The 14669-nt window shown below is 38.5% G+C and overlaps 1 protein-coding gene across 11 annotated transcripts in view; it reads left to right on the top strand.

Moving 5' to 3' along the window:
- The first annotated feature begins 215 nt into the window (after positions 1-215).
- Positions 216-14669, top strand: part of IKZF2 (IKAROS family zinc finger 2) — a 270987-nt gene continuing 256533 nt past the window's right edge. For 8 of the 11 annotated variants that reach the window (XM_070732188.1, XM_070732190.1, XM_070732182.1 and 5 more), the window contains exons 1-3: positions 405-585; positions 3141-3189; positions 3680-3784. In XM_070732188.1, the coding sequence (XP_070588289.1) occupies positions 3156-3189; positions 3680-3784 (139 nt within the window). In that variant the 5' untranslated portion in view covers positions 405-585; positions 3141-3155. Of the gene's footprint in view, positions 277-391; positions 586-3140; positions 3190-3679; positions 3785-14669 lie in introns of those variants that run through there. The other 3 variants (XM_070732181.1, XM_070732187.1, XM_070732186.1) reach the window with 3 other exon arrangements.

Genomic DNA, 14669 nt, shown 5'->3' with positions numbered 1-14669 from the left:
GGAGCGGTAAAAAAGCCCCTTCCCCAAAAGTTTATACAGCGCTAGCAGCAATGTCGGGGTCGCGACGGGGCCCTTTCCCCCTGCTCCCTTGGGGGAGCGGGGTCTGCCCAGGCACTCAGCGCCTCCGCCCGGGAAGAGCCGCCTGTTCTCGAGAGCAAAGAGGCTGCGGGCGTGTTCGGGGACTTGTCCTGTAATCGATTGCCGAGTCAGCTGAGCAGCGCTGCCAAGCCAGACAACGCGCTTCCCAGATCGCTCTCTCCGGCTCTGAGTGTCTGGGTGAGACGTCTGTGATGCCTGTGTGTATGTGTGTGCGAGTGAGTGCGCGAGCGAGCGTGTGAGTTGCCGGATCGGTTTCTCGGGGTTTGACCAGTTGTCCCAGGCTAACCCTGCTCTCTGAAGATGGAGGAAGTAAAAAACAGGATTACCCTTAGCTACAGATCCACTGCCTTAGTTTCCATAACCAACTGCGGGGCGCAAACACACGATCGCTAAGCCTAGGAAAGAAACCGAGAAAGGAAAAGACTCATTAACAAAACAAACAAACCGGGAGGATGGTGGAATTGTTTCCCTACACGCACTGCTGAGGTAAATCTTTGTTGGGCTATTTCTTCGGCTTGGCTGGTGGCGGATAGAAACAAGATCATTTATCTCTAGGAAGGCTGCCTGCCGGGCTCTGTCTTCGGTGTCGTCGGGGGTGAATAGGTGTGCGTGGCTGCGAAGGGCAGGGAGGCGGACACGGTCTGTCAGAGAAGACCGCGCAATTATGGAGCATCTCTAACCTCGGTGTCAATAGGACTTGTTGCTTTTTAATCCCAAAATAAATCTTTAGAATAACATAAGGATGCAAAAAGGGGCAGATTTGCATTTCTGCTTGGAAAACCATCCCCATCATTCAATGTTGGTCGATCCATCTAAATGAATACGGATTAAAGAATGCCTTTTAAAAAAACAGAATTCTGATTTCTAGGGGGTTAATCGATTAATTCGTCCCCAGTTTTGCTACGGTTGGCTTTTGTTTTCTTATCTGAGCTGGGCTTGTCAATTACAGTTAAGAAGAGTCTCTCGTCCACAATGCACGCGCGGATCCCTCCGACAAAATCTAAAGAGAACACAATATTTCATGGTACACCACGCGTTCTACTTAAAAAACGCAGGGTTTAAATTAATTGACAGCGCGCGGAAAGAAACATAGACACCGGTAAAATTAGGAGATCGTTTTTATTTTGCCTAGGGCCAAAAATAATTAGTGGCCTGACTTTCTGGATTCTTTTTCTTCTTAAAACTCTGTGATCTACTCCTTTCAGCCCCCCCCCCCGTCTTCTTTTTTTCCCCCTCCAAGATTTCCCCCCCTTCCCTCTTAAGGAACCGGTGGATCAAGTTTTCTCTCGTCTGGTTAATCGCACTGCTGTAGCTTTGGCTGACCTCTCTCTCCCTTTTTTTGTTCTTCATCTTTCCTGAAAGTACGTGCCATTCCCAACAAGCCCATCCTGAAAAGTGGGGGGGGGGGGGGGGGGGGGGGGAGAGAGAAGGCGCTTCCTTCTTCATTTTTGCTTTGTTTCCCTTCCGATTCGCTTGCTCTGAATGATCTACCTGTAAGTTTACTTCATCTTCCCTCCTTGAACCCTGGAGGAGGGAGGGGGGTAATGAGAGGGGAAAAAGAGGAATCTAACTTATTTCAAAAGCGCCCCCACCTCGTCGGGTACTTGTAATTCCGTCTTTCTCTTCGTTCTTGGCTGGGAGGAGGGGTAGAAGCTGCCATCAGAATTTGGAAATAGTGAGCAAACTTTTTTTAAAAAAAAACCATAGAACTTTTCTTTCTTTCTCCCCCCCCCCCCTTTATCCCTCTATCCATCTCATTGGCTGGGGTAGTATTTCTCTCCTCCCCCGTGGGCTTTAGGAACTTTTCCCTCTTGTTGCCGTGTATGTTACCTGCTGAAGGTGGAAGATAAGGTAATTTTGGAAAGGCATGAGGGAATTGCTCATGCTAAAACATTTAGACCTCAAGTATTATTCTTAAACTAATGTAAACATCAACACGATGGCAGGGTTGTCCGATGAAATCTAAGCATTATACTGAGTATACTTGGGAATTTGATATGTTGTATGCCAAAGAGAAAGGAACGCAGCAGAGAAGTCTTTCTTTCTTAAGGAGGGGGATGAGGTAAAGGGAAGTGGTTTAGGAGACAAGAAATAGAGCTGCCTGTTTTCCAGTAAGTAATGGAGAAATTCCAGGAGCTGGGGCTAAATATACTTGGCAATCAATACAGAAATGGTTCATTGTGAATAATTTAACTGCTTGATGTAATAAGAGTTTTGAAACTAAAGGCAAAGGGAGCTGGGAAACTAGGCGGGGAAAATGTAATTATTTGTGGGGCATGGTTTTTTCCTTTTAAAATTTACTTTAAAATGTTGTTTACCTTTTTATTTTATTTCATTTTTATTCATATAGTACAGGACTTGAGTGTCATCTAATATGGATATTTGATTTCTAAAAAGTAATAGCTAGCAAAGTGCTTCAAGAAACTTTTGAGACTGCAGTAATGCTTGCAGTCTGGAACTACCGTACTTTAAAAATTGCTCCAGGGTTATAAACTTAAGCTAGAATAAACTGGTTCCTATGCAAAAATGTTATATCACTGTCATAGAAGCACATATTTACCATTTTTTAAAAAACATTTTTTGTTCACACCATAGAAGAGCCATAATGGTAAGAAACTTTGTAGCACTGACATTTGACAGTACTTAAAAATCAGTCTAAAAATTTCAACTTAAGATACTCAGATTCCCTGTTGGGTTTATTAACAAATACGCTACTGCCTTTGAGTAGAAGAAGTAGCTGTTGATTGTTAAGTCGCTGGCAAGCCAAGTTAACACATACCTGACCTAAATAGGATTTATTTAGAAACTGGTTAGTAATTATTTTAGTGTGTGATTCCCCCTCATCTCCTCCACATGGTTCATTTTTGGAAAAAAGTAAATTAACCTATTCTGATCATTGGGTGTTTTCAGAAAAATTCCAGGCAGAAAGCAAACACTGGTTTGATTAGCAATGACATAAAGAAGAGTTCACTAAGAAACTTAGATCTTTCAAGAGTTGACAGAGTGAGGACATCGTTGACAGTGTACTTTTTATTTTATAGCACTGCACTTTGAGTATGGAAGTGGAGGCTACTGATGGATATCTGCCCTGTAAGTATCAGTATAATCTTCCTGTCATTGTTTGGACTTTTGCCTTATTGGGCGATGAAGAGAATTCTTTACTATCATATTTTATTTTTTGTTGATTTGGTCATTTCAGTGGTACTCTATAGAAGTCTTGAAAGACAGGTGGTAGGCAGCCTATATGAACATAATCTTTCCCTCTTTGTGTTTCTTTTAAAATAAATAAATAAACCATATACACTGTATGCAAAGGAACTGAGTGTGAAATTGAAGGGGTGTGGACATTTATTTGGCTTTGTCCCAATACCATAATATTAACCCAGTGTTGTTAATGTTGAGCAAGCCAATAAACAGACCTTTTTGCCATATCTTGTAAGCAGTTGTAACCTACACCCTAGTCTTTAATGAATGGAAGAATCTAATTACCTTGGGAGCAGAATTATCAGAAACAGTTTTGTCCTGGGTGCAAATAACAGTTTTTCTAAATAAAAACTGACACTTTTTAAAAATATAATAGGTGACCATGACCTTTCACCTGAAAGGGAACACTCCAATGTGGCGATTGACCTTACTTCAAGCACACCCAATGGGCAACATACCTCACCAAGTCACCTGACAAGCAGTAAGTTACCTTTTAAAGTGTTTTGCATAATACATTAATTAATCTTGTCTAGTCTATGAGGTTGGTTTGTATACAAAGAACAGAGGGAAGATTTGATATTTATACTAACCTATACCTGAATGTGATTGCTAGTCTGGATTATTGCTAATGAGTTTAATAATTATTAGTTGAACATTATAGAAAAACTTAAACTTGTTGGAAGCTGGGTGAGAAGTTCTTTTGTGATGCATTCATGGCTACGGATTAGTTCCAAGCAAAAGTTATTTCAGAGTATTCAGATATTCCAAAAATATATTTGGTGGACTGAATGATTGAAAATGATTGAAAAACACACATAAAATGTTCTTTGTTACTGTTCCACCTTCCTTGCCTTTGCTTTTTGAGCCTTTTCAAAATGAATTTTATGTTGTTGGATACTTGCCATACTTTAAGTGCGTTATAAAGAAAATATACATTTCTCCTGGCTATAGTCACTTATTTATCAGATAGCTGTGGATTGTTTCATTATTGTTTCAAATGTTAGGTATTCATCTGTTCTGGTTTATACAACTGATTTTTTTTATTTTATAACTTTTCCGTTTGCCTAATTTTCTTAGCAATATATTTTATGTGGATTCCTCCATTTTTTGTTATTTCACACTTGATCATCCTAATTACATCAAGGTACTTTTTAAATTCTTTTTTATATGTGTTATTGATTTGGGACTGTAAGTAAATAGATACATATTATTCCAGATTAAACTCTGCTTCAAATAGAAATGTGCCATAATAAAATATGATCATTCTATCATCTCTTTCTGAGAGAGAGCTGTTGCATTCAGACATTTTTTCTATCCTTCAGCAAATTATGCGTAAAAAATATATGAGTGTGTGAATTGCAAGATTATTAAAAAGCACTCAGTTATTTACTTACTAATGATAGTTATTAATGTCCTGGGCTAAATTTTATGGATTAGTCTCATGAGGAATATAAATAACATTTAAACTGAGGAATAGAAGTTTAGATATCATTTATGTTTCTTATGAAACTAGGAAGGATGGAATGTATAAAGGGACCAATATTTTCTCAGTGGGTTTGAATTGGTTAAATATTCCTAAAATATACTAAAATGTAGCAATAAGTTGATGTAAGAGACAGGAGATTTGATGTACATATTCCAGTTAATCTATTACAATATATATCTTTTGTGGCCAAAACTGATATTTGAATAGGTAATGAAAACTTTGGTCATTTAGTCTTATCTTACTGCACCTCCAGGATTTAATTCTTTCAAATAAATAATAGAACAATTTGCACTTGAGGCTCCTTTGAAAAGATCAGTTGAGAACTACATCCCTTAACATGATCTTGGTTATTTGTATCCCGTTAAAACAAGAAGGAAGTCCCATAATAGGCAACTGACTTGGCTTTTTATATACTGTAAACATTGTGTGTACCAGACAGCAGAAAGGGGAAAAAAACTGCTTTTGAAACAAACCATTCTCACCCAACTGTATTAAAATTACATGCTTTGGAGAGAGAGGTTTTTCCCCTCTCATATTTATTAGCCTGTGGCAATTCCAAGTGAATAAGACTTGGCTATACTATGCTTGTTTTTACATTTCCTTCCAAAAGGTTGCAGGTCAATTTTTTTTGGCACTTATTTTATAGATGTCAGCTTCATCTTTTCATTACTGCATCTATAATTACACATACATAGATTATAGATGAAGCCAAGTTTTCTTCTTTTTAATGAGGATATTACCTGTTATATTAGATTGGCTCATGTAATGTATTACATATACTTTAGTGAAAAAGTGCTGTGCATTTAATTATTAATTTGAGTACCTTATTGACAAGTTTGTAAATGAACACTGATGTGGAATATAAATAAAAAACAGGACTTCTCTCTAATTTTGTTTCAGTATCAAATGATAATACAGCCTCTCATGGAACAAAAATTTCATTCATTATACATATTGAAATTGCAATGAATGAATTGTATGATACTTTTCTGCAGCAGATAGGAAAACTCTGGACCATTATTGGTTGAATAATTGTGATCAACCAACTGATCAATCAATCAATTAACTAATTAATTCAATTTTTATGCCACTCAACTCCCTAGGTGGCTCACAACCAAAAATATAAACATCCAAATAATACTAAAACCTCTAAAACAGTTTAAAAACAATTTAAACAATTTAAAAGCAAGCGAAATGCATACCATTTATGGCCGAATCTTTATGGTTACCACCATTAGATCAACGGCCCCAGGCCTGCTGGAAAAGCCAGGTCTTTACCGCTTTCCAGAAGGCCAATAGGGTAGGGGTAGTCTGGATCTCAGAGGGTAACTGGTTCCTGAGAGTCAGAGCAGCCACAGAGAAGTCCCTCCTCTGTGGACCTACCAGCTGACATGGTTTAACTGACAGGACCTGGAGAAGACCAACTCTGTGGCCCCTTACAACGCACTGGGGACACTTCTTATTTTTGGTAGAATCCAGGTAGTTTGAGATTTTATTCTGCTCTTGCCTGTGGCTGTTCCAAGTAGCTGTACTGTCTGCCACTAAAGCTGAGTTGGCTTTACCCTGGTCTGATCAAGCAGAAAAGATTACTGAGAGTTTTCACCTGTAGGAAAGATAAGTCCCTTGCTCAGTCTGAGGAAGTCTTGTCAAGTTCAACCCTGAGAAGACTGAGTGGCTGTGGATTTTGCTTCCAAAGGACCATCCCACCTGTCCATCCATCACTCTAGGAGGGGATAAATTCTGCCCCCTCCGAGCGGGTCTGCAACTTGAGAGTCCTCCTAGATCCACAACTGAAGTTAGAACAAACTCTCTTGGCTGTGTGGCTAGGGGGACTTTTGCAACGGTTCACCTGGTGCGCCAGTTACAGACCTATCTAGATAGGGAGTTTCTTCCCACAGTAAATCCCGCCCTCATCACATCGCGGCTCAATTACTGCAATGCGCTCTACTTGTGGTTACCCTTTAAGAACATTTGGAGACTTCTATTCGTTCAACATGCAGCTGGTGAGCCATGTTGGGTGTACCTAGATACACCCATATCAGCCCAACACTCCTGGCTACTGATCGGTCTCTGAACAAAATTCAAGGTGTTGGTTATTACCTATAAAGCCCAACAAGACTTAGAACCAGATTATTTATGGGGTCGTTTCTGCCTCACATGTCCCAACGACCGCTTAGGTCACACACAATCGGCCTTCTCCAGGTCCCATTGGCTAAGCAATGCCGGTTGGTGGGGTTGTGGGGAAGAGCCTTCTCTGTTGCAGCCTCGGTCCTCTGGAACCAATGCCCTCCAGAGATTCATACCGCTCCCACTCTCCTCGCTTTCCTAAAGGCATTAAAAACACTTATGCCAGCAGGCCTGAAGCCATGAGCGATAGCCTTCACTCCAGCCAGTAGTATGAATGAGGGATGTCTGAATGTTATTTATACTGGGTTTTAATTTTTTTTACTTCTTTTTAACTTATCTATTGTAGTTTTTGAATCTTTGTTAATATTTTATTCTTGTAAACCACCCTGAGTCCTCGAGAAGGGAAGCCTATTAATTCAATAAGTAACTAAGTAATTAAGTAAGTAAGTAAGTAACTGTAGTTAAAGGGTTGTAACAGATGTTCATAACACGCTGATATATGTAGCTCTTGGCATTTATATATCTAGACTCTATTTCATGTTCAAAACATTTCTAGAAAGCTGAAAACAGCCTGTTGGAGACACAGGGGTTTGGGAAGGTTTGCACTTGAAATGATTCAAAACAAAATGTTTTGCATACCCCTGTAATTTAGTGATCTCAGTAATTTCAGCACAGAGAAAAATACAGCACTGGAAAAAATTTAACACCCTCTGATTTCCTAGTATGTGTTAAGAATCTCCGTATCATTTTAAAGACAACATAGATACTATATACTGTATTTTTAAAAGTGGTGAAGCCTTCTTCGGTTCCTCTTTTACTGCTTCTGGTGTTCAGCAAGATGCAAAGTTCTGGCTCTTACTCATCTGGCAGCCTCAACCATTGTTAACTGATGTTGCCTTGTGTCTTTGATGTTGTCTCTACCTTCCTTTTGGTCTGTCTATGTGGTAAATAACAGTCTAGATTTGCACAAATGTTTCAAATAATGTTCTTAGCTGTGGCCCATCAGTTCATGCTCTTTTCTTTGCTCTGCTGTTGGATGTATCCATTCCTTTGGTTTTTATGTATATGCTTCTTCACTTTTATAGAAATGATTGGCTTATATCTTAGCTTTTGTACACTTATGCATAATGAAAAAAATAGATTTGGAACACCAATCTTCCTATGTGTGCTTTCTATGTATTTTTACATAGAAGAACCTGTGGACTTGAAGTGGTGCTCTTCAAGTATGAACTCTTCATGGAGATTTGTATTAATATGATCAAATCACATTTGTAATGTGTTGGAAAAGTTTTGCTGTGCTGTCAGTGGACTGTGTCTCAGTTCAAGTCTAACTGTTGTCTGATTCATTTGGTTAACTCAGTCTTCTGAAATTTATTTATTTATTTATTTTTTAGTTTAATTTATATGCCAGCCAACTCCATAAGAACTCTGGGTGGTTCACAACGAAAAGAACAATATCTAAAAAGAACAATTTAAAAAGACAATTTAAAAACCCATAATAAAACCATGCATATCTTTTGTGGCCAGATCTAGATGATACATCATTTGATCAATGGCTCCAGGCTGAAATATCATGACTCTTAGCTGTATAGCTCTTCAAATCCCATAATGCTTCAGTAATATTGGGAATTAGGGAAGTTGGTGTCAAACACATCTGAAAAGCATTAAATATCATATTAATATTATATTATTGCTCTAGGTCTGCTTTGATTTAATAAAGCATTTTTCCAATCATCTGGCTTTCTGATTTATGTATCTAAAAATGTCCAACTAATAAAATGAAGTATTGACAAGTTATATTATCATCTGCCATTATAACATTTACTTATAAGCTTCTTTCGCATTTATGTTTCTTCTACATTCATTGCACAGTGAATGAAAATTGTAGTAACAGTTTGGATTATTTTAACTGAGGGACATTTCTCCTAAAATGTATAATAAGGGCTTTTTAATTTTAATTGCTGCTTAATTGGTCCCCATTCTAGCATTCTCATCGAAAAACATTCCTGATGTTGGGAAAGATTGAAGGGAAAAAGAGAAGGGGAAGGTAGAGAATGAAGTGGCTAGATAGTGTCATTGCAAAATAAACATGAATTTGGGCAAACTCCAGGAGATGGGGAGGACAGACTGTCCTGGCCTGGTATACTCCATAGGATCACAAAGACTTGGTATGTCTTAGCAACTGAATAACAATGTTCTGGTGCTTCATTCATATTGGAAGATCCATTATATACAGGTAGTCCTCAATGTACAGCAGATATAGTGACCATTCAAAGTTACAACAGCACTGATAAAAGTGATTTATGGTTGTTTACCCACACTTATCATACGTGCAGTATCTCCATGATCATATAATCAAAATTTGGATGTACCTGACATGTATTTATAAAGATTGCTGTCCCCCAACCCCAATCATACAACCACCTTTTGTGACTTTCCCAAAAGCAGAGTCAATGGGAAACCAGATTCCCCTAACAACCGTGTTACTTACCAACTGCAGTAATTTACTTAACAACTATGGCAAGAAAGATAATAAAATTGGGCAAAATTCATTTAATGAATGTCTCACTTAGCAACATAAATTTTGGCTTAAGGGTGGCTCATAATTGGAGGAATACCTATACACAAAGGTTTTAATAGTAATTTGTATGTAAGTGTTGCGCTTTGGTTCACCTATTGCATACAAATTATTATACAAATGTGTTGTTATTTTGCCATCTTTTCCAGAGAGTGATGAAGAAAAACTTTGGATTTACTTAAACAAGAGTGCTTGCACCTTTAAGGTATTTTCATGGCATCGGACCAAAATACTTCTGAGACCGCCTTCTGCCGCACAAATCCCAGCGACCGGTTAGGTCCCACAGAGTTGTCCTTCTCCGGGTCCCGTCAACAAAACAATGTTGTCTGGTGGGACCCAGGGGAAGAGCCTTCTCTGCGGCGGCCCCGACCCTCTGGAACCAACTGCCCCCAGAGATTAGGATTGCCCCTACCATCCTTGCCTTTCACAAACTCCTTAAAACCCACCTCTGCTGTCAGGCATGGGGAAATTGATTCCCCTGGGCCGTTTCCGCTTTATGTATGGTGTGTATGAGATGTATGATTGTTTTTTATATTAAGGGTTTTAAATTGTTTTTAACTATTGGATTTGTACGGTTTTGTTGTTGTGAGCCACTCCAAGTCTCAAGAGAGAGGCGGCATACAATTCTAATGAATGAATGAATGAATCAATCAATCAATCAATCTTTGGAATTAACAAGCTGAAACTGGAAAAAGGCATCAGTCTCCCATGCCATTAATGGCAAAAGTGTTCCCTCCCAAAAGCAGGCTTAGGACTGAAGATGTTTAGCTGGTTAAGAGATTCTGTCACTTAGGAAGGAAAACAATGTGTAATCCTGAAAAATGGAACTGGTAAAAGCCATACTCACCCCCCACTACCAAAGTGTTATCCTTACCTTCAATAAAAGACTTAAAATTGAACAAGTAAATACCTGGTATTTCTAATATATTCTGAGAGTGTTGTAACTTTCACAAGATATTAGACAAGAATCAGTTTGATTTCTGCATCAATCAACTTACTGGATTTACTATCCCAAATCCCAACTATAATTTCTTCATCTGCTGCTGCTCCTTCCTTGAGCCTAGCACTATGGTGTACCAGGAGAAGGGTTGAGAAAAAATGAAGCTGCTTTCATGACTATTATGTTATTGTAAGCTTGCTAGCACAGTCAACTTAGTAGGATTTTTTTTTTCTGTGAAAAAGAGAATACGCTACAACTTGTTATTACAGCACACACACACCGTTTTTTGGTCCACAGCTCCTGTGATTTTAAGTGTTTAGGGCTTGTGTTAGGATTGAGGAGACTCCTGGTAAAGTCTATCCTTAGCCAAGAAAGTTCATTAGATGATTTGGAGCAAGGAATGATCTTGCAACCTATCTTGACGGGCTGTTTGTAAAAACTAAAGAGAATTTAAAGAATGCTGCTCAAGTTACTTGAAGAAAATGGGGCAGAAATCTAAACAAAAATAACTCAGTTTCCAATGAAAATGATATGACAGACCAAGTATCATCAATGTGATTCTCCATTTTATTTAATGCACTTCATCATGAATCTACAACATGGCTTCTCAAGGAAGGGATCTGTCCAGGAAAAAAAGGATTGTAATAGAAGAGTTGTGTGTTCTAGTTCCCATTCAGGCAACATCTTTAGTAAAATTATGTAGATAGATCCATTGAATAAACTAGAGTAGTTTTAACATAGGAATATTAGAAGCAAGAAAGAAGTATTCTAAATTATCAGTTTTGATGCTTCCAGTGCAAGATACAACATTAAAAAAAATCATCATAAGGAAGGAATTGTGAGGTAAAGCATCTTTTAAAACTATCAAGGTAACTGAATATCCACACATTATTTGCTTTTTAATATCACTAGTCTCTCACTTATTTGTTGGGTTTATATCCCATCTTGATCCAAATTTACTAAAAGATTTGCCATGTGGCAGGATGACTGGAATCTGGGTCTCCACAATCCTAGTCATAACTTTAATCCACTGGCTCACTTTATTGAATTTGAATTTGATATAGAGCTAACGAATGCACCTGCATCATAAACGTGAATAGCTTGCCCACTGGTTTAGGTAGTCCTCGACTTACAATCACATTTGAGCCCAAAAGTTGTTAAGTGTGACATTTGTTAACTGAATTTTGCCCCAACTTACAACATTTCTCAGTCGTTGTTGTTAAGTTGTTAAGTGAACCAAGCAGTTGATCGTAACTCAGTTGTAAAGAGACTTCCCCATTGACTTTGCTTTTCAGAAGGTTGCAATGTCTGTTCTGCCCCTCACATGACATTGGGACACAGCAACAGTCATAAATATGAGCCAATTGCCAAGTACAATGGTACCTTTATCTAAGAACGCCTCTACTTAAGAACTTTTCTAGATAAGAACCGGTTGTTCAAGATTTTTTTGCCTCTTCTTAAGAACTACTGTATTTTCTACTTAAGAACCCAAGCCCGGAAAAATTTCCCAGGAAATTTGGTAGCAGCACGAAGGCCCGGCCAGTTTCCTGCCATTCCCCCTGGATTTCTCTCTCTGGTGCAGTGTATGGGAGGCAGCCTCGCTCCGGGTGTATGGGAGGCGTGTGCTCTTCCTCGGCGCCTCAGAGTCCCTCTTTTTTTTTAAGCCTTAAAGTTTTGGATTTTTTTGATTCTCCTCACCTCACCTTCTTCCTTTGGCAGCGACTGTCCTCCTCCTCTTCTTCCTCCCACCCAAATTCTTAACTTTTATTTCTTTCCTAATGGGTTTGCAAGCATTATTTGCTTTTGCATTGATTCCTATGGGAAAAATTGCTTCTTCTTATAAACTTTTCTACTTAAGAACCTGGTCACGGAACGAATTAAGTTCTTAAGTAGAGGTACCACTGTATATGAATTTTGATCATATGATCATAGGGATGCTACAAAGGTTATAACTGAAAAATGGCCATCAGTCACATTTTTCAGTGCCTTTGAACTGTTGTAAGTCGAGGACTAACCTGGATTGACTGACACACTGCAATTTGAAACTGTTTTAGTCTAGTGGCTGGGTCTAATCATCCTTGCCACTTTTCATAAAATTGCCCTTGCATGCCTCCCTTTTCAAATTAACAAACTGTATTAAAAGGCTTATGCTTTTATAGGTATAGCTAATTTCATCAACGCAATGGAATGACTAGACTGATATAGAATTTGAACTGCGATCAGGTGTGTGGGGGGGAGCGGGGAAGGTAACAATACAATTTGTTAGTCTGAAAAGGTTTTATGAGGCTCCATGTGACTCTGGAAACCATTAGGAAACCTATTAGGAAAGGATAACAAATGTAGCCCCATTTCTTTTTTTTTAAAAGACAAAATATATAAAAAGAGATACTGTATAAAGATCTTGTCTTTTATTTTGGAAAAAATATCATTGATATGGTTGGGATGGAGGTTGCAGACACATAGAGACGTACAACTTATATACACTTATTCATATTATGTGTCTTACTTTATCATATACTGTACTCCTGTGATGGTGAATCTATAGCATACAAGCTGTTCAGCAGCTCAGTTCCATTGTGCATCAGCCAGCTGATTTTGGGGTCAGACAAACTCATGCTTTCTTCTCACTTTCTTGCGGCCCATGCCTTCTCAGATCTATGGAGATTCCACCCCAGTGCTGTTTGGGCACATAAGGCTTTTGCCCCTTCCCAGCTCCATTTGGGGAAACAGGCTTTCCCCCCTTCCCAACTCTGTTAGTGGATGGGAGGTGTTTTCCCTCTCCTACCACTGTTTTGGGATGTGAGGGTCTCAAGTGCGTGCACAGCGGGTGGCACATGTATGTGCAGGGGGAGGGATGTGTGGCAGGGGCATTGCATTATGTGTGTGGGCACTCTGCAGGTGTGACAGTGAGCACATGCACACTTTCGGCACACCAGTGAAAAAAGGTTTGCCGTCACTGCTGTACACAATTATATTTCTGCAGTGTTTGCTTGTTTGCTTTCTTATCCCACAAAGGAAAAAATGACTACAGTTGCTGGAATTGCATTCATAGAAACATAGAAAATTGACGGCAAAGAAAGACCTCATGGTCCATCTAGTCTGCCCTTATACTATTTCCTGTATTTTATCTTAGGATGGATATATGTTTATTCCAGGCATGTTTAAATTCAGTTACTGTGGATTTACCAACCATGTCTGCTGGAAAGTTTGTTCCAAGCATCTACTACTCCTTCAGTAAAATAATATTTTCTCACATTACTTTTAATCTTTTCCCCAACTAACTTCAGATTGTGTCTCCTTTCTATTTTTTCTAGTTAAAAGCTGGAGGGTTTATCTATGCCCCAGGGATAACTTGAACAGGGTGCTTTGCCATGTTGGCTCACTGAGCTAAAAAATGTTCTTTGCTTTGATCAGGAATGTTAACTAATAGCAGCTGTCTGTTTTGCCCCTCATAGAGTTTTGTAGGGGGGGGGATACTGTGTACCCACATGTAAAAAAGAATATATCAACTGAAAAATTAAGACATCACTGCTTGACAAGTAACTGTGTTACTCAATTCTTTTTAAAAATTTATTCTGTATTGCTGTGACTTCCGAGCCTCCATCCATTTGCCTTCAACCGGTGGTTTCATGACTGACAATTTGTTCTGGTCAAATAAATAAGGATTTCAGGACAAACCCAGTCTTTCCCCAAATTAGTAGTTTTTAGAAATGCTGGCTTAGACACACCATAAATTCATAAGTTTTTGTTAGATTTGTCCAGGTCATCTAAATTTCTCAAGTTAAACAATGGAAGATTGGAATTGGTAACAGTGATACTCCAATTCCCATAAGAGATGATTTTTCTTCCCTCTCTCTTTGTTCCGCCCCAACATTTTGGTGGAATTTTACTGAAATATCCAAAAATCTGGACTGTTCTGTATGTTTCTTGCATATATATTTTGAGAGCCCGTACAGGATAGTATTATGCATGTTATATATATATATACAGTATATATAGATAGATAGATAGATAGATAGATAGATAGATAGATAGATAGATAGATAGATAGATAGATAGATATAGATAGATATAGATATAGATATAGATATAGATATAAATATAGATATTTGGGGGGAGGGGTTTACAAAAAGTACAAGATATTGGTTTAGCTGTTCTTTATTATAGTTTGTGGTCTGTCTGAGCAAGATTTCTAGCAGTTTATCCATGTTTGCCAACTTGTCTGATAATAAGAT

Source organism: Erythrolamprus reginae, chromosome 1 (genome assembly GCF_031021105.1).
Source record: "Erythrolamprus reginae isolate rEryReg1 chromosome 1, rEryReg1.hap1, whole genome shotgun sequence".
Taxonomy (NCBI): domain Eukaryota; kingdom Metazoa; phylum Chordata; class Lepidosauria; order Squamata; family Dipsadidae; genus Erythrolamprus; species Erythrolamprus reginae.
The sequence above is the reverse complement of the archived record's forward strand: the minus strand, read 5'-3'. Positions and strand labels throughout refer to the sequence as shown.